Source organism: Abramis brama (assembly GCF_963993115.1).
Source record: "Abramis brama genome assembly, chromosome: 13".
Taxonomy (NCBI): Eukaryota; Metazoa; Chordata; class Actinopteri; order Cypriniformes; family Leuciscidae; genus Abramis; species Abramis brama.
In genome coordinates, this window is record NC_139975.1 from 31,799,330 (window position 1) to 31,820,522 (window position 21,193).

Below are 21,193 nucleotides of genomic sequence, written 5' to 3' on the forward strand. Positions count from 1 at the left end.
CAGAGGTGCTAACATTCGCCAAAGAGAACAATGGAATCATGAATGGGGATTTCTCTGCGCCAGACATTACAGTGCAGGGGAGTTATAGGGGGCATAAATAATCCATTAGCATTTTTATTAGCATTCACTAAAAAAACACATAACATGCTTTTATGAAATGATTCATAAAATACATAGTTTAAGAGATATAATCCTCAGATTTTAAATGAAGCATGACCTCTCTTGTGGCTTCATTTTAATTATGTTGTTATACCACATTTAAAAATTATATTCTTATTATTTTTTTCATGTTTGAGCTTATATTTATTCATATTAATAACAGTCTGAGTAATTCTAAGTCTTCAACTGTAAACTCTTAAGTGTTGGCTTTCTAAATATATGTTGATTATGTGTCTATGTGATTATGTGTCCCCCACTGTAGCATGTTTTTTTTTAATGCTACAGACTCTCACTTGATTCTTTATGTTCTTTGTTTCCAAAATATGCTTGAAAGCACAAATAAAATAAAGATAAAACTATACATCCAGTCTGTCTTCAGAAACTCCTCCCTCTTACAAAACCAACCAGGAAGTGACTAATCATTATTTCTGCCTTTCAGTTTCACTGAAAGCTAAAACGTGTCAGTCTTGTGAAGAACAGAGGAGAACACATTATATCATAGCATTTTTGTTTATTTCTGAATTAACCCAGATTAGATTTTAATTGTAATAGTTATTTACTCTTTAAACCAAATTTTAGAAAGTGAAAGTAAATTGTAGACCATTGGATCTTTTACAAGACGAGGAAATGGATTCAAAATCTGTGGAAGATCTTTCTTGTCCTGTTTGCTGTGAAATCTTCAAGACTCCTGTTATTCTGTCCTGTAGTCACAGTATTTGTAAAGAGTGTCTACAACAGTTCTGGAAAACTAAGACAACTCAGGAGTGTCCTGTCTGCAGGAGAAGATCCTCAAAAGATGAACCTTTAGTTAATCTTGCGTTAAAAAACTTGTGTGATTCATTGATAAAGGAGGGAAATGAGAAACGTTCATCAGGATCTGAGGAGATCTGCAGTTTACACAGTGAGAAACTCAAACTCTTCTGTCTGGAGGACAAACAGCCTGTGTGTTTAGTGTGTATTAATTCACATAAACATGACAATCATAAATTTAGACCCATCAGTGAAGTGCTTTCATCTTACAAGGTAAGACAAATATCTCTCATTTCATATGCTGAATACAGTGCTAAACACAGAGAACTATTTGTGTACACAATAGACCAGTATTTATTTTTACTCAGACTAAATCTCTATAATTTACTGATATAAAGTTCTGCACTAAGCTTTGACCACTCTGATGTTCAAATCTTCTTGAATGAAATAGCATTGGCACAAAACATGTATTGAAAAAATAGAAATGTCATGGGTTATTAAAAAAAAATCATTAATAATATGTGATTAATTACAAGACATACCAAAAAGTGACTGATACTAACATACTTTCTCTTTCTGTATTTGCACAACCACAAATTAACAACTGCATGGATATAATAATTAAGAATTGGGCATTGCAAAAAACATATTTGTTTGATGAAAACATGATTTCTTGATGTTCATCCTTTCCAAATTAAATAATTAAAAATATACGTCCTGCAATTTTCAGACACAAATGCTTCCATGAGAATGACCCATTCAACATATAAATAATATAACAATAAAAACATTCAAGCATACAATGTTTAAACCTCTTAGAGCTGCATAAGTTTCACAGATTTTCATCTTAACCTGTAGGAGGAATTTAATACAGCACTGACGTCCTTACAAAACAAGCTCAAACATGGAGAAGAAATGAAGAAAAAGTGTGATAAAACTATTAAACACATCAAGGTGAGGATATAAAGAGTTAAATACTCAACATTCACACACAGAGTTTATTATTGACATTAGTGGAGTGTGTGTTCATACAGCGCTGACTGAAGTGAATGTGATTTGATTTCAGTCTCAAGCTGAGCACACAGAGCGTCAGATTAAAGAAGAGTTTGAGAAGCTTCATCAGTTTCTCAGAGACGAAGAAGAAGCTACAATCACTGCACTGAGAGAGGAAGAGGAGCAGAAGAAGCAGAGGATGAAGGAGAAGCTGGAGGAGATGAACACACACATCTCAGCTCTTTCACACACAATCAGAGACATGGAGGAGATGATGAAAGACAATGACGTCTCGTTTCTAAAGGTGACAAATCAATCTGGCTTCATTCTTTGTGCATAAAACAACTTGTATAGAGAGACTCATTGACACTGAGAGTGTTTGATAAGATATTAAAATGTTTTTAAACTCTATATTTTCCAGAACTATAAAGTCACGATGGAAAGGTGAGTGAGCTGCTCGTATCTCTTCTCTCAGTGGATCTGAACTCAAATTCACTGCAGTTCTGACTCCTGAATGTTCCTCAGAGTCCAGATCTCACAGCCGGATCCACGGATGAGTTCTGGAGCTTTGATTCATGTGTCGCGTTATCTGGGTAACCTGCCGTTCAGAGTCTGGAAGAAGATGCTGGAAACTGTCCAACACAGTGAGTCTCAGCAGATTTGACACCAGTGCAGAAGATAGTTCACATATAAACACACACAACATCAACATTTGATAGAAATATATTGGTAACACTTACAATAATTGCACTAATGGCATATTACTTAACAATTAGTTAATAGTCATGTGCCTCAACAAGTAAAGGCATAACATGATACATTTGCAAATCATTAGTTAATGATTAATTAAAGCAGACAACTGGAAGTTGAAGTACAATTACCAACTGTGTTAATTAACGCATTAATTTACACTTTTAGTTAATAAAATAAGTTATTAAGGAATTAATACATTATGACACATTTAATTAATAACAATTCATATATTACTTAATCTATTAATCATTTAGAATCTTTATTAGTTACTGATGCAGTAATCATTAATTAATGGTTTAGTTCTTCATAATGTAGTCATACATTAACTCATGATTATCTGTGCATTAGTTAAACATGAATTACTGCATATTAGTGCACCCGTATTGTAAAGTGTTACCAATATATTTAATAATTACAAAGTGAATCTGAATCTGAATCTGATTATTAAATATATTTCCAGGTGAATCTGAACTGTATTTCAGAAAATCATCAGATCATACAGCAAACTCATAATGAAATGTTTATTCCTCATAATCTTTATTTATGTATTATGATAAAATAGTGTTTATACTGATATCAAACCTGAAGCCTCAATCCATTCTGACAGTAAGAGACCATTGTTATGATTTATGATTTCTTTCAACAAAATCTTTATATGTGTTTAACATTTACATTTCTAATACATCATTTTCCATCCTCTAATCTGATGTTATTCTCTTTGCAGCTCCGTTGACTCTGGATCCAAACACAGCACATCCTCCTCTCACACTCTCTGCTGATCTGACCAGTGTGTCGTACAGTGATGTATATAAAACACTTCCTGATAATCCAGAGAGGATTGACAGTTATGCATGTGTCCTGGGATCTGAGGGCTTTAACTCAGGAACACACTGCTGGAATGTGGAGGTTGGAGACAATACATACTGGATTCTTGGAATAACCACAGCATCAAACCAAAGGAAGGGAGAGGTTTTCTTTAAGTCTAATGTCTGGTATGTGCGATACATGAACAGCAAATACAGCTCAAAATCCCCAGAGCAACCCGAGACAGTCTTAACTGTTAAACAGAAGCTTCAGCGTGTGAGAGTTCAGCTGGACTATGACAGAGGAACAGTGTCATTCTCTGATCCTGTAACTAACACACATTTACTCACATTCACATCCACCTTCAACGACACAGTCTTTCCATTCTTATATAATCGCCGCACAACTCCTCTGAGGATCTTACCAGTTAAACTCTTTATTACAGCAGAAAATCACAGTTAAATCTGATTCTGCTTCTAGACTAATTCAGTTTTGCAAATTATGCTTCAATAATAACACTGTAATAAAAGGGTCTCATTGATCAATCACACTTCAATGTAACATTTAGAGCCAACTTAACACTTGTGTGTCCTTAAGCCGGGTGCACACTGTGCGATGTATAACAGTCCTTTACGATTGTTGTTGTTAACACTTCCTAAGGACATTTTTGTCTGTTTTTTAAAATAAATTTTTCCTGTGTTAATGCCAAATTCATGAATTTTGGCACAAGTGTTTATTTTTATTCGAATTTTCTTATTTTACTCTCATCTTTTTCTTTCATGAATCAATTTTACACTAGTAACACAACATATTTACACTCAGGACCTTATGGACAAAAATATCCCCATTGAAAACTACATTTCTTTTTTTATCCCAGGGCCATTTAACAAACAAATATTTAACATTTTTATTTTGTTGGTAAAGATAGAAAATTTAAATTTGGTATTTTTCACAAGATGGCGCCATTTTCTCAGGTTTGGCCTATAAAGCAAATACTCGCTTTATTCATGTTTTCTTTTGCGCATATGCAATTATTTATGTTTATTTAAATATGTCTATTTATGTTTTCTTCTTTTGCGTGTATCAATTGTATAAATTATGCAGTTATAATTCGTGTGGATGTCAGAGTGGTTTGTATGCATGTACTAGAAAAACGGTGTGTGTGTGTTTGCTGTGTGTAATATTTGATAGAGAAAGTTTCTACTGTACTGCAAATCACAAATCCCAGCGTTGTTTATACCAGTGGAGCTTTGCTGGCATTCATGGGGAAAGTTTTGTACTGAACCCAAACTAAATCTCACTGAATTCTCTCTCTTTTTATTTTTTTTAATATATTTTTTATTTTAAATAAAAATGGATTCATGGCTTTTATTTGGTAGCAGTTTTTTATTTTTTTTTCTTTAGTTTTTTTTTTATTAAATATACATTTTATATAATATATATCATTTTCATAAATTTAAGCCTCTAACTTTTTCTTTTTTCACTTTTGTAACTTTTTTCAACAATAATCTTCCAAGAGTCTTCTTCTCGAGGGTCTTCAGAATTAAATTTGTGCTCCGAAGCTTCAAATGTTTATGAGTTTATTTTTTGACACAGACATTTTTGTCCTCTAAAGACCTCAGAGTAACTTTATAAACTGAAGCATAAGGGTTAAAAATCTGATTTCTGTATTTTTTTAAAAATATGTTATTATTATTATTATTATTATTATAAATTTGATAATTAAGTAGCCTAACCATTAAATAACTCATAAAATAATGAAAGTATGTTTAAATCCACGTTTACAATGTAAGACAAGATAAAGTGTCGACACATTTTAGTCATAGACCCTTTTCAGATTTCCGGGTTTCTCAGAAGCAGAAGTCGTCATATTTGGGGAAACTTCTATAGCAGTGAATGAGAGACTACATTAAATATATTTTTCATGTTTCCATTTGCTCAAATGGCAAAAGAAAAACTCCACAATAGAGTTTTCACAACTTTCAACCAAAAAATAGAGAGGGAAACAATCGAGGGATTTATAATGGCAGTCAGAAGAGAGAAAGATGTCAGTTTATCCGTCACTCCCACAGTCACTGTATTAGAAACACCATCAGCGTTAACTTTTTTTTTTTTTGATGAAAAGGTAATATAATACAATAGTGTTATAAATGTACATTTTTTTTTTTTAAATGGAAATATAAAGTGAATTCCTCATATTATCCTATTGAGCTCTGAAAATTATGAAATCACTGTGAGGCAGCAGCTGTTTATATATTCATGCAAAATGATTGACAGAATAACAAGACTAGATGCTTTCAAACCGTTATTTAGAACATTTTTAAATGTTTAAAATGTTTAATATTTTTAATTTAAGGTTTAATTTGGTTACAGTGTTACAGATTTTCATCATTCAAAAATGGGATGCACAAAACTGTCTTATGTAACAGGTGTTGTAAAAATATATACTAAAGTTATGATTAAAAACATTATAATACTAACATTATAATTTAAAAAAGCACCATACCAGATGCAAAATGATGCACTTCAATGGATAATAAAGGGGTCCTTGATTATGATTTCATGTTTTTAACTTTAGTTAGTGTGTAATGTTGCTGTTTGAGCTTAAACAACATCTGCAATGTCACGACGCTCAAAGTTCAAAGCAAATGGAGATATTTCCTTTTACAGAAATCTCTTTTTAAGGAGTACAACACACAGCTATGACACTGTTGTCTTTTTAGATCTGCTTTACAGCAGAATTGATTTCTGTTTGCATCATTGATCATTATTTTCCTGTTTATCACTGTAAAGCTGCTTTGAAACAATCTGTATTGTATAAAGCGTGATATAAATAAAGTTGCAATGAAAAGGAAATAGTGACAGATCTTTTCTTACATATTGTGACGCACATCCAAGTTTATCAGATTATCAGAAATGTAGGGCAGGTTCATCAGTTGTTGACTGGAGGTTGAGATGTGGATGTTGCACGCAAAAATGAATGTGAGCTTACAGTCGATTGTAGAGTTTAAGGAGAATAAATGATTGGATTAAATATTACAGGGATGAATTAAAAAACAAATGTGTACATGGATGAATCGTTCACAAGATCTGCACTTTTTCAAAATAAATTTAATTTCATTCCAAATGCTTGGAAATTTCACTTTCATATTTTACTTTTATATGCATTGATAACAATAATCTTGTGTCAATTTAATTTTACAGAAATAAAAGTAAAATACAGTCGTTAATCAACTTGTGAGAAAATAAATCAACATATGAAGAGAAACTTTAAACCATCTGATATGACCATCAGTAAAATAGATGTGAAATAGTTTTGAGAAATCACACCAGTCTCTAGACCAGCGCTGCCAACTTTTGAGTTCAGCTTGGAGTGAGAATTATAGTATTAACACAAATTTCACAAATAGATTTGTTTCGATAAGCTTGCGGTTTGATTTCGATCTTGATTTCAATTAGATTCAATGTTGATTCATTTTGAAATACTGTATATCATGTACAGTGTGTTATTGTGTTTCTCAAGGAAAAACATCTGTCTAAACTAATGCTGTGAATTGTGTTTCTCAAGGAAAAACATCTGTCTAAACTAATGCTGTGAACAGCCTACAGGGAACCATGTCAGCCGTACATTATTATAAAAAGGTAAAGGCACAGTATGTAAGTGTAATGAAGATCCCTTAGTTCGTGTGTGAGAAGGAAGGAGACCAGGGTCGGCTGACTGAGACTCGTGGGTGTTTTAATAATAAACTCAATTCGTACATAACAATCGCGCCACATGCGCTACCAAACTCAATACAATGTTACAGCAACAAGCAGTTCTGTATTCTCAGTCCACAGGTTTCTCAGTCCGCTTTCTTTCTCCCAGTCCCACGAGTGCTCAGTCCTTCTCTCTCCCACATGGCTTGTGAGAGCTCTCCTTAAATGCAGTCTCCCCACGCCAATTACTGCAACGAGACACAGGTGTCAATCATTTCGTATTAAACCCACTTACCGCTGCTTCTCTCCCCGCTCTCTCTCTTGTCGCAGACCTCGCTGAACCACGCCCCCCTCTCCACAGTAAGACTCAAATCATGTTCATGGATGAGGAAATGAAATATAGTTTTATAACCATTACGTTTGATCACATGATTTTATTTTATTCTAACGAATTAGCCGCAAGTAACGTAATGTTTAATGCTAACTCACTTTATTTGTCGAATTAAATAGTGGGGTAACACAGCACAGTTTTACATGTTCAAAATACAATAATAATACAGTAATATAATATACTTCATAGCAAATTCATTACTATTCAGTCAGATTATCTTTACTTGATTATTACTTGTTCAGTAAATATAAACATGCATGTTACTTGCAGTAAATGAAGAAAACAAGACTTTTAAACAATAAGACTAACTGTTCTAGGAACACATCTTGGAGCGCTGCTTGTTTGAAGGACGTTTGTTAATACAAGAAGGTGCTCATGGGTTTCAAACTTGTATTTATAGAAAAAAAGATCCAAGGCACTTCTTCCGGTTCAAAAAAGTTAAAAAGCCTTTATTCAAACCATGGCTCACTCTAACATTAAAATTAACTAAAAGAGCACAATGATGCATTTCAGGCATTCAGAGTGTGTCCGGTACAAAGTGAGTCACAGGTGTGGATGTAATTAGTTACTCAGTAGAAACGGGAGAAACCAAAGAGATAAGACTTCATAATAAAAAATAAAAAATCATAATAATACTAACAATAATCATAATTATAATAATTTTACAAGAATGGAGTTAAATCTAATTCTTCATTCAACCAAGGAAAAATGGTAACTTTTAACTGAAATAATAGGTTTCCCTTTGTAAAAGTCTTTGTAATCTATCACCAGAGCCCGTCTACGGAGAGCCTGGCCACTCCCTATTAAGTCCTATTGTACCGAATTTTGGTTGTAGTTCCACTGGGGGCGATCGCACATGAGTGCAAAATGAATGGGAGTCTATGGGGCTAGACGGCTAAATTTGTCTCTTTCACCCGTTTGCCGTTGAGAAATCTCAGATTTGATTGTAGGTTTTGCAAGTTCAACATGGGTTATAGGGTGAAAGTTGAATGAACGAGTACTTATGTCCTTTCGATTTCTTACAGGTTGAGTTGTTGTTGCCCATAACACGCTAGCATTCTGCTAATGAACGCTGATTGGTCAGTGAAGGACTGATTACGACCAGAGATACCGCTTGATGGCATCGTGGCATCCGAAGCGGGACCAGAATGTTAAGGCGGACTTTTTCGGCCAAGTTTTTTTTTTTCAAAGCAGCTTTTTTTTTTTGGTTGCTGGCACTTTTATCTGCCTATGGTTATGTATGTACTGTGAAATTTACATGGAAAATAAATTGAATTTGAGTACTTGTGTTATTCTTGTGTTAGGAAATACAGGATACATATGGTATAGTATTGCCACCTTAAAAAAAACAATAGTGCTAAATATCAATAAAAATTGAAAAAGGAGAAAAATGCCTTGCAGGTGTGCAATGATAAATTGTTCTAATAGTGGGCAAAGGGTTGTCCTATTTCTCGAGTGAAAAGAAAAAAAATTATCTTTTTCCTGAAAAAAGATTAATTATATCTTGAGAAAAGTGGATTTTGAGGGGTATAGCTCCATAGACCTCCATTCATTCTGCACTCGTCCTGTGAGCGCCCTCATATGGAACCAGAATGGAACTGCAACCAGTTCAGAAGCCGGAAGTTTACTGAGAGTGGAAGTTCTCCCCTTATTAGACATTCTCTGCTATCACTCTAATAGACCCAGTTACAGTTTCCAAACAAATTTTTTAAGAATATGAATTAGGGTTGTTCCGATTGATCACCCTAATGCTCTGGCAATGGTTTCTATGGAGAAGAAACTTGTCAGAGACATTCCTGACTTCAGTTAGAAAGTTATTGAGAAGTTTGCCACTCGGAAGGAGAGAAGAGTAAAATTCCTGTATAAATGAGCAATCGAAAAAACATGCAGGTTTTTTCTCCACTTTGATTTTTTTTGGTAGCACTTTACTGAATAAGGTTGTTAACATTTGTTAATGTATTAACATGAACTAACAATGAGGAATACATTTGTTACAGTTTTTATTAATCTTAATGTTAGTTAATAAAAATCCAGTTGTTCATTGTTTGTTCATGTTATTTCACAGATCATTAATGTTGAAATTAGCATTAACTAACATTAATAAATGCTGTAGAAATATTGTTCATTCTTAGTTCATGTTAACTAGTTTACTAATGTTAACTAAATAAACCTTATTGTGAAGTGTTAACGATTTTTCTTGTACATAGTTGTCCTCTGTCTCATTTGTTTAAATCGGTCATGGAGGTATCCAACACTGAAAAAAATGATTCGTTGAATTTAATAAAAAAATTTATGGTAAGTGGTTGCACACAATTGATTTTGTGTGCAGTACCTGGATGGGAGACTCCTGGGAAAACTAGGTGTCTGCTGGAAGAGGTGTTAGTGAGGCCAGTAGGGGGCACTGCTCACCCTGTGCTCTGTGTGTGTCCTAACACCCCAGTGTAGTGATGGGGACACTACACTGTAACAAGAATTGTCGTTCGGATGAGATGTTAAACCGAGGTCCTGACTCTCTGTGGTCATTAAAAATCCCATGGGACTTCTCGTAAAGAGTAGGGGTGTAACCCCGGTGTCCTGGCCACATTCCCTCCATTGGCCCTTACCAATCATGGCCTCCTAATAATCCCCATCCATTGAATTGGCTCTATCACTCTCTTCTCCACCTATAGCTGGTGTGGTGAGCGCACTGGCGCCATTGTTCTGTGGCTGCCGTCGCATTATCCAAGTGGATGCTGCACACTGGTGGTGTTGAGGAGAGATCCCCTCCTTTGTTTTTTTTTTTTTTTTTCAACATACCTTTTGATCTTCATTCTTGGTTATTTTGTGCTATAACTATGGTAATGTAAAGAGAAAGAGATGTCGCTTGAACTGGGGTTCAGCGATCTTTCACGGCACATTAAAGAGACACAAAACCTTTATTATATAAACCAATAAAAACATTTATTGTTTAAATTTTGTAATACAATTGATATTGACAATATGACGTCACACTCTGTGCATTTTTTTTTTTAAATGCATAATTCAACATAAAAATAACACTTTTTTAATAGCCCACTTAAAGTGTTTTTTACAAATAAATTTACTAAATGCTAAAATGAATAAATGTAAATGAACAAAAATTTGCTTTGCATTTACAATCCTGTGAAAAAGGCTCGGTTACCGTTGTAACCATCTTTCCCTGAAAGAGGGAACGGAGATGTTGTGTTGAAATACTGACACTAGGGGGTCACTCTGACATATTCAGACAGATATTCAGGTGCTGACACACACCTCTGACATATTCAGAAGACGTCTCTGGACATCTGGGTAAGTAAGGGGCCGCGTGGTTCACTCAGGTTTGTGCTGAGGAGCCGAGCTAGTATCTCAGCTTGTAATATTATATTGTACATTGTATGACAATGAAAGATGAATGTTGCTCATAAAATTATTAAAAAAGATGAGCAGTCGATGACCAGGATGATGAGAAACCAGCACCAGCACCAGCACCAGCCAAGAGAAAACGAGACCGAGAGGATGAGCTGATTAGGGAGGACATGAAGTTTCAGAGAGAGACAGAGGAGAGGAGAGCAGGGAGAGAATGGACAGTTTTCTCTTTTTGAGAGATTGGTAGAGAGATAAACTTTTGGTTATGTAAATTAAAAACTGTAAATGAATTGTAATGTTGTATACATTATTTTTATGAAAGTTATAATTTGTAAATGAAACAAAAAATAATTTATGTGCATTGTTTATTTTTATAATGCAAGTTGTAAATGAAGCAAAGAAAATATTTTATAAATTTTTGTTATGCAAGTTATAACTTGTAATAAATAAATTATTCTATACATTTATTTCTGTCATGTCAATTAATTTGTAAATGAAACAAAATAAATTGTTCTATACATTTTTACTTACAGTACTTTTTACAACTATTTACAAGATAAGTTACAGACAAACATAATAACATTTTAAATTAACAGTACATAAAACAGTTTGGAATAAAACTATTTTCTGTAGAATTTTATTGAGCTGAGCAGGTGATTCTGGTTTTGCTGCTGGACCGGGATGTGCTGCACAATAGAGACGCTGGTAAAGCCTCTGCCATCTGGTATGAGTGCATATTTCCACTTTCTACCAACAGGGTTGCAGGGCTGACTCGGCATGGGATGCCATATCACTGAGATGTTCAGAATAAATTAAATTAACTCACATCCTCAAAAATCAAACCATAAAATATACCATTTCTATTAATTTCTCACTGAATTATGCGATCTGAAGAGCTGAAAGAGAATTCAGAGCACACTCTGTCTCTCCTCTTCCTGTTTTGCATCAGTTATGATCTCAGCGCTCTTTCATTCGCCACACAGATGTCAATTATCTTACATGAGTCAATGTGACCATAATTCCTGCCCTTCTGAATGATGTCCTGTACACTTCCTCATTCTGAGCTCTGTGAAAAACAAAGCCAAAGAAATGTTTCTACACATCAAAAACGAAGAGAATAAACACGATTATGATAGTATAGGGTTTGTGTGTGATTTTCATGTGAGTTGGGGTATATTCATATGAATAAAGAATGTTTACAGTAGCCTATACATGCAAAGCAGGTGTAGCTGTCACATTTCCATCTAGTCACCATCCTCTTCACTACACGTCCCAGCATCCCTCCTGGTCCCCACCTGCATATCATTCACAATCACTCACACCTGCACCTCATCATCACCCTCATCACTGCCACAATAAAGGCACACTCCATATACCATAAATGCCAGCTCTGCCCTGGTCTCCTGAGCTGCCGGCTCTGCCCTGGTCTCCTGTGCTGCCGGCTCTGCCCTGGTCTCCTGTGCTGCCGGCTCTGCCCTGGTCTCCTGTGCTGCCGGCTCCGCCCTGGTCTCCTGAGCTGCCGGCTTCGCCGTGGTCTCCTGAGCTGCCGGCTTCGCCGTGGTCTCCTGAGCTGCCGGCTCCGCCCTGGTCTCCTGAGCTGCCGGCTCTGCCCTGGTCTCCTGTGCTGCCGGCTCCGCCCTGGTCTCCTGAGCTGCCGGCTCTGCCCTGGTCTCCTGTGCTGCCGGCTCTGCCCTGGTCTCCTGAGCTGCCGGCTCCGCCCTGGTCTCCTGAGCTGCCGGCTCCGCCCTGGTCTCCTGAGCTGCCGGCTCCGCCCTGGTCTCCTGTGCTGCCGGCTCCACCCTGGTCTCCTGTGCTGCCGGCTCCGCCCTGGTCTCCTGTGCTGCCAGCTCCGCCCTGGTCTCCTGTGCTGCCGGCTCCGCCCTGGTCTCCTGTGCTGCCGGCTCCGCCCTGGTCTCCTGAGCTGCCGGCTTCGCCGTGGTCTCCTGAGCTGCCGGCTCCGCCCTGGTCTCCTGAGCTGCCGGCTCCGCCCTGGTCTCTTGTGCTGCCGGCTCCGCCCTGGTCTCCTGAGCTGCCGGCTCCGCCCTGGTCTCCTGTGCTGCCGGCTCCGCCCTGGTCTCCTGAGCTGCCGGCTCCGCCGTGGTCTCCTGAGCTGCCGGCTCCGCCCTGGTCTCCTGAGCTGCCGGCTCCGCCCTGGTCTCCTGTGCTGCTGGCTTCGCCCTGGTCTCCTGTGCTGCCGGCTCCGCCCTGGTCTCCTGTGCTGCTGGCTTCGCCCTGGTCTCCTGTGCTGCTGGCTCCGATTAAGGGGCGATTTCCCCTTACCTAAGAGAATAACTTAAGGGTGTTGCATATAATCTCTTAAACGGTTCTCTTAGGTAAGGGAAACATTTAAGTGTTTCACGACAGCGATCCTGGATTCACGTTATAAAAGTCTGTTGTTGCCATAGATACGCAAAACACTAACGCGTCGCGTCTAGGACAACTGTATCACACACCGGTGTGATGAACAATCGGGTCCGGTGTGGTATAGTATTCTGTAACCGTATAGTATTCTGTAACCTTGAGGACCCAGTTAGTATGCCAGTAGTATGCCTGATCTAAATCTGTTCTCGCGATAACTTGTAGCTAACGTGAGCTGTTTAAGTGTTATTATGTGGTAGCTTTATGTAGAATGCTAAATCCCGCTGCTATATGCAAGGTAAGATTGAATTAAATTTTATATTGTATATGTAAATTGTGTATATTCTATAGCTAATATTTAAAATCTCAAGTTGCGTCAATAGCAGGAGAAAGACCGCGAAATTTAAAAATACTACTGTTATTGTGTCATGAAATGTAGTTTTAAGAGTTTTTCAGTCGATAATGTAGTTGTTTCAATCTCAAATATGTTGTTTGTTTATACAGATAGCGCCTATTTAAAAATTTGATCTGACGTTTTCGGAGATGTGAGATCCAAGGGATCACCGGTTGCTCAGCGCTCATGTATCCCGCTTGGAACAGCCTTACCTCGGCTAGAGCTGCTGCTGCTCTCTAGTCTAGTGGAGTGGTTAAACATGAGATATAATTCGTCTTGTGGGACGATCTTTGATATCATTAATCTATAATTTATATAATTTATATATAATAATCGTTTTGGCTGAGGGCAAAGTTTTAGTTTCATAACTTTATATAACGTTAAATTATTTAGGCTATTTATCTTTAACGTTGTAGCCTGCTGACTTATGTTTGACTGAATCGTTTAATTACTTTATTTCTTGACTTGTATGGCTACTTATACTTTCATAATTGCTACAGTAGGGGTAAAATCTGTTAATTAAATTTCAGTGGCAGGGGACACATTTACTTACTTATTTACTTAAAAATATTTTAAAGGACCTTGATGAGAATGACACAGTCCTTATTCCAAGAATTGTTGGTGGACAGAGCCCCGAAAAGGGAAACCACTTCATTTTGTGGGTATGTGTGGATAAAAAAATACATTTTTGCTCAACAGTTGTTACTCTGGTTAAAGCAGTTTCTGTTTATGTTGTAAAGGTCTTGGATGGTTTGCTGAATCGTATTCGAGTTTACGACCCCACTGGCAACTACAAGTCAATTTCTGCGATGGACCTGGCTATACTATGGTATTATGTGCCATATAAATGTTAAAATTGTGATCTTTATTTACTAATGTACATGTATTAATTTCTTTTTTCTTTTGTACAAAAGCAATGCCTTCCGAAATACTTGGGACTTGGGAAAATGGACTGTTGAGTACCCAGAACAGTGGAGGCTGGCTGTCATCAGTCACCCAGGTTCAACGAGCTAACTACGTCTTCTGCTGCGTTGCACCTTTGGGCTCGCATATCAAAGCAAAAACAGTGAGTGATGTTCCATAGCACTAAGGACTGCAAGTGTACAGTTGCACGTGACGTGTTGTTTGTGTGTTTTTGCAGAGTTCCTCAAGTCAGTCCATGACACCTAGTCCAGCCTCCTCACCTACCAGGTCACGACCGCACCATCTAAAGGGGAAACTGACTGACTGCATCATCTAGGCCTTAGGATGGTTCCACAAAGAATTGACTGCACATACAACATGAATTTACTTCAAACTAAAGATCTGACTTTACATACAGCAAAAGACACTGCATCTATTTGTGTCTCATTAGCTCTCAAAAAACTGTAACCTTACAGTTCATTAAATATTTTAACACAGCTAACTCAACATTAATTGTTTTTAAATCTCCACAATGTATAGCCAGGGGACTATCACAAAAGTGTTTAGGAAAGTAAATACATACTAGAGTATGTTTGTTTAAAGCTGCTTTGTATTGTTGTGTATTTTAAAAAGCTCTATAAATGTCCTAAAACAATGTGCATTTTGCTTGTAGTTTTGTGTTAATAAAAATGTAATATATTACATCTCATAATTCAGTTGAATTCATTATGTATTGTATTGTGTAATTTAATTAAATTTTTATATAAGTTTTGGTTCTCTCATTTTATTACATTAAATGTTATTGTGTTGTATGATGTTCTGTATTAAGAATTAATTATGACATAAATCATATGCATTAGTACACAAATGACATGCTTGTAATAAAAAAGCATTTTATGCCCCATTGCTTAATAACAAATAACTTTGTCACAAAACATACTTTAAAAATGTTATTTCTTTCAAATAAAATATTATTATATTAATTAAGGGGTTTGATTAATTACATTAAAAATTGTGATTCCATAATTTTATTATACTGTTCTTTAGTCAAGGCTATATTTTATATTTTATATTTAATATTTATACCCACAAAACATAGCTAGCATTCTGTAATTTATTTAAATGTCTAAACTGTTAATACGAAAAATAGTAATATACACAAATAAGCATTATTTTAAGAATATTTTAATAAATAAAAGTGTAAAAATAATTACATAATTATAATTGCATTACGAATGGCTGTTAATATGGTAAGGCAGTATCAGTGCAGTATAAGCTCAGGAAAAGTTCATAGCACGCACGATCATCGGATAACGTTAGCTGTATGCTATGCTATTATCTAAGCTAACTAAAAAACACTACCAACGAGAAATGTTTAATTTCACAATCTATAGCTTCGGTTAAATACTAGTATATGAACCGTATAATTGAAAATACATTAAATACATTAATGATTCGTTATAATGTAGTACAAACGTCTTCTATAATAAAGTGATTTTGTATGATTTGTAACCAGGCACTAAAGCGATTACCCATAAAACGGGCTTTGAGCCAATCGGATTGCTTGGGTCCTACGCCCGGACCCATTTCTTCAGCCGGACCCGATTATTCACCACACCGGACGCGCACTTTCTCAGTGTATGGCCAGCAATATTGTTATGTTTAAAGACATTATGGAATTAAGATAATGTCTGTACGTTACGTTATGTTATGTTATGACTGTACTGTACAATTAAATATAATCGTTGCTATAAGTCTGCAGTCTGAACACTTTACCTCAGAGCGTCCGTTAACTGAATGAATTGAGAATGTCACCTGAAAATCCGATAACGTACACACACTAATTGTAGCCTACATTTATTGAATGGTAGCCGATTTATGCACATGTAAAACATATCCCACTACTGAAAACTCCCAGTTGCAAAAAAACGCAGTGCTATAAGCAGTTGTAACACCGCAGGTAAAGAGTGGTTGATGTGTGACATGGTCAAGGTCGCTCTCTAGTTTGTTAGCGATGTATTGCGCAAATATTGCGCGTCGATCAAATCGGTATTCTTGCAACAATTTTTCATCGCTAAAATGGTCCAAAGGGTTCTCCCTATCCCTAAAAATTCTTCTTGGCACATAATGATCTTCAGCTGGTTCCATAAATTCAGCCATGTCGTCTTATTTTTGTCCGCGTTACTCTTAAGGTTACGATTTCCAAACCTTAAGTTATACTTAGGGAAATGACCGTTAAGGGGTTTTATGCAACACTTAACGCTTTTTAAGGGATTATTTAAGTGAAAAAACAGCATTTAAGGGAAATTCTAAGTGTTTATGACGTTTCACTTAAAGAAACCCTTAAGTAACACTTAAGGGTTTTTTTCTGCAATACCCTTAGGTTTAAGGGAAACATAAGGGCGAACTTAAGGGAAAATTACACTTAAGGTGCTTTATCCAGCTTCGCCCTGGTCTCCTGTGCTGCTGGCTTCGCCCTGGTCTCCTGAGCTGCCGGCTTCGCCCTGGTCTCCTGAGCTGCTGGCTTCACCCTGGTCTCATGTGCTGCTGGCTCCGCCCTGGTCTCCTGTGCTGCTGGCTTCGCCCTGGTCTCCTGAGCTGCCGGCTTCGCCCTGGTCTCATGTGCTGCCGGCTTCACCCTGGTCTCATGTGCTGCTGGCTCCGCCCTGGTCTCCTGTGCTGCCGGCTTCGCCCTGGTCTCCTGAGCTGCTGGCTTCACCCTGGTCTCCTGAGCTGCCGGCTTCGCCCTGGTCTCCTGAGCTGCTGGCTTCACCCTGGTCTCATGTGCTGCTGGCTCCGCCCTGGTCTCCTGTGCTGCTGGCTTCGCCCTGGTCTCCTGTGCTGCTGGCTCCGCCCTGGTCTCCTGTGCTGCTGGCTTCGCCCTGGTCTCCTGAGCTGCCGGCTTCGCCCTGGTCTCCTGAGCTGCTGGCTTCACCCTGGTCTCATGTGCTGCTGGCTCCGCCCTGGTCTCCTGTGCTGCTGGCTTCGCCCTGGTCTCCTGAGCTGCCGGCTTCGCCCTGGTCTCCTGAGCTGCTGGCTTCACCCTGGTCTCATGTGCTGCTGGCTCCGCCCTGGTCTCCTGAGCTGCTGGCTTCACCCTGGTCTCATGTGCTGCTGGCTCCGCCCTGGTCTCCTGTGCTGCTGGCTTCGCCCTGGTCTCCTGAGCTGCCGGCTTCGCCCTGGTCTCCTGAGCTGCTGGCTTCACCCTGGTCTCATGTGCTGCTGGCTCCGCCCTGGTCTCCTGTGCTGCTGGCTTCGCCCTGGTCTCCTGAGCTGCCGGCTTCGCCCTGGTCTCCTGAGCTGCTGGCTTCACCCTGGTCTCATGTGCTGCTGGCTCCGCCCTGGTCTCCTGTGCTGCCGGCTCCGCCCTGGTCTCAGACCTGGAAGCTACTTGCTCCAAATGGGCCATGCCCTCGTCAGCCCATATAGTCCTAAGTGTGTTATGTGTGTTATGTGTGTTATGTAGCTTGATGCTAATTGTAGCTCTAATTCACCTGTCATGCAGGGGCGGAGCTAGGGGGTGGCCAGGGGTGGCCATGGCCACCATGGAAATAATCACGGCCACCCCACTGGCCACCCCGATCGTAATTGCGATCTATTATAAATAATAATAATAATAGTTTCTTAGATTTTGATCAAAATGACCTTGATCGCTCATGGTAAAACGTTTACGTTCGGACTGTGAAATTATCGCGACAGTTGAATCACTTGTCACTTACAGGCGCGCTATCGCGAGAGTTTCCGTAGCGCGCATTTTTTTCCAGCATTTGTAAAAAGTCGAGGAGAGAGACGAGGAGTGAAGCTTCGCTTTTGTGTCTGGTTCAACTCATGTTTCAGCACACAAACACATCTTTTCAGGTGAGTTATTAAAGTCAGATAAATTATTATTTTAGTCCCGTTCAACTATTTGTGTCAGTGAAGTTTTATCATTGTCCTCCTGTGTAACAAACAGGTAACGTTAACGTAGGGAGCAGTTAGCTAGCTTCATATTAACCTAGCTGACTCGGATGCTCAGAACTATGTTTATGATATCTCTGAATATATAGGGAAATATATGTTTTTATCATAAAACATTTAATGTGATTCAACATACCAATATAATTACTAGCTTCTAAGTCGATTTTATGTACAGTAACGTTACTTTTCTATGTAAACACGCTAACGTTAGATGGATGTGAATAACCGTTGCACTCGCATCATTTGCGTCGTCACGCGCTGAGTTCTTGATAAAGTCAAGATAAGATAAAATTAGGTACCTACAACAAAAACATCTAATCTTTGCTCAATAATAATCCAATTTTTTTTTTGCTGTTTTTCAAACATGTTAATGTTGATATGTTTTGCTTATGTTTTGATGTGTATTTATGTCAGTCAGTCAGTCAGTGAAATGTGTGGAAAATGAAGAGAAAGGCAGCAGATATAGCATCCTTCTTCAGGAAGAGTAGCAAGAAGCAGCCAAGTGACTCTAAGACACAGGAGAATAATAGGCAGGATGAAAGAGAGAAAGAACAGACTGACCCAGAGAGTGAGGGAGAAGAATTTCCAGAGAACACAAGCCCAGGAGAAATGTTAGGTATACCTCCACTCACACACTTGACTACTTTACTGGTGCTATACGTTTTAATACAAGCGATATAGAAATCAATAATATTAAACTTTTTAAAGCGTATGAAAACAAACTGAGACTGATTTTTGTTTTCTAGCACTTTCTCAGACAGTTCAGGAGACAGACTTTGAAAATGAAGAGGAGCCAACTAACCACGCTGACCCAATAGGACCTCCAGGTAAACTACCTATCACACATACTTTGATTATAAGCGTGAAAGTATATATACCATATATTTTTGTACATTGTTATTTACATATTTATTTATTCTTATATATGGTATGGACTAGTTGTTTTTCAGGTATCCACTTGTAGTGGATTATAATTAATATGTATTTCGTGCACATTGTGTTATTTATTAATGTATGATGTTTTTAAGTAGCTTATATTGTTTGCCCCTTCGGGATAAATAGTGTTTGAAATGAAATGAGTCTTATTTTCAGGTGTCATAGATCGCGCCTCTGTGGCTCTCTCCATTCATCAAAGAGCACCTTCACCAGAGTATTGAACTTCATTTCCCATAAACCCCGTACCTAGGACTAATCACCCACACAGGTGTTCCCAATTCTCCTCTCCATATAAACTGCATTCTGACTCTCACACATTGCGAAGTCTTGTTTTGCTCCGGCTAACATTTCCAAGCATTTACTCTCTGTTGTTGATTCCCCGTGTGCTGATTTGTGACTGTTCTTCGACTCCCGATTCCTTGCCTGCTGCCTGCCCTGATCTTCTGCCTGTTACCGTTTACTCTGTTTACTGCCGCCTGCCCCGACCTCTGCCTGGTATTGTTTATGTTCTTGGATTACCTTCGCTATACCTGACGCTGTTCTCTGACCACTGCCTGTTGTGACTATCCTTAATAAATACTGCAAATGGATTCGAACGTCTCTGACTCTGCATCACAGAAGACTTCGCCACCACAGGATCCAGCAGCTATGTATCGTCTGACCACAGAGGTAACATCTCAAGCATCCATGCTGGCTGCCCATCAGCAACAACTTGTCAAGCTAACCGCACTTACAGAACAGCTGGTCAGATCCATGCAAACACTCACCACACAAGCCGCCGCATCAGCCCCAGCAGCGGTCGCTCCTGCTCAGCCATCCCAGCCTGTGAGTACCCCATCCAGTAATCCTCGATTGTCCCTTCCTGATAAGTTTGATGGCTCTCCTGCGCTATGTAAGGGATTTCTGTTGCAATGCTCGTTATTCATCAATCAGCAACCACAGTTCTATCAGACTGATGACAGTCGAGTTTCGTTCATCTGTTCTTTGCTGACCGGAAGGGCTCTTGAGTGGGCGACGGCGCTTTGGCAGGGTGGTCAACTGTCATTCCCCTCGTATGACAATTTCCTTCAACAGTTTAGAGAGGTATTCGAGCATCCCGCTGGAGGAAAAGATCCGGGTGAACTCCTACTGTCCCTGCGTCAGGGCGGATCATCGGCCGCCGATTACACCCTCTCGTTCCGCACCCTAGCCGCACAAACTGGATGGAAGGATGACCCGCTGAAGTTACTGTATCGCAAGGGTCTCAATTCTAACCTGCAGGGGGAACTGGCATGTCGGGATGAGGGGAAATCACTGAGTCAGCTCATGGATTTGGCGATTCGTCTTGACAATCTGATGCGAGCTCGGCGAGTGCCACAAATGCCTCGATTTCATGAACAGCTGTCCACCAACCAGGAATCTGAGCCCATGCAGGTGGGCTACACTCGTCTTACGCCAGCGGAGAGAGAGAGAAGAATGCGCAATCATCTCTGCTTGTACTGTGGACAGTCCGGCCACATGAGGGCGACCTGTCCTAACCGCCCAACTCCCCGAGATTCTGCTGCGGTGAGTTCTCATCTTTGCTCTTCTAAACCCTTTGAACTAGCGGTTACTCTGCGTTTTGACAAAGAAATAGTTAATACCACCGCTTTAATAGACTCTGGAGCCGCTGGAAATTTCATTGATCTGACTTTTGCTAAGACTCATTGCCTTTCTCTTCTTCCATGTGAATCTCGGATGGCAGTGGCAGCATTAGA

At 38.8% G+C, this 21,193-nt stretch overlaps 1 protein-coding gene across 1 annotated transcript; it reads left to right on the top strand.

The window, feature by feature from the left end:
- Nucleotides 1-589: 589 nt before the first annotated feature.
- Nucleotides 590-6,275, top strand: LOC311094704 (zinc-binding protein A33-like). Its single transcript, XM_084132828.1, has 6 exons — nucleotides 590-1,182; nucleotides 1,768-1,863; nucleotides 1,976-2,206; nucleotides 2,324-2,346; nucleotides 2,428-2,546; nucleotides 3,380-6,275. The coding sequence occupies exons 1-6, from the start codon at nucleotides 787-789 to the stop codon at nucleotides 3,919-3,921; spliced, it is 1,407 nt and encodes a 468-aa protein (XP_083988954.1). The 5' UTR covers nucleotides 590-786; the 3' UTR covers nucleotides 3,922-6,275.
- The last annotated feature ends 14,918 nt before the right edge of the window (nucleotides 6,276-21,193 follow it).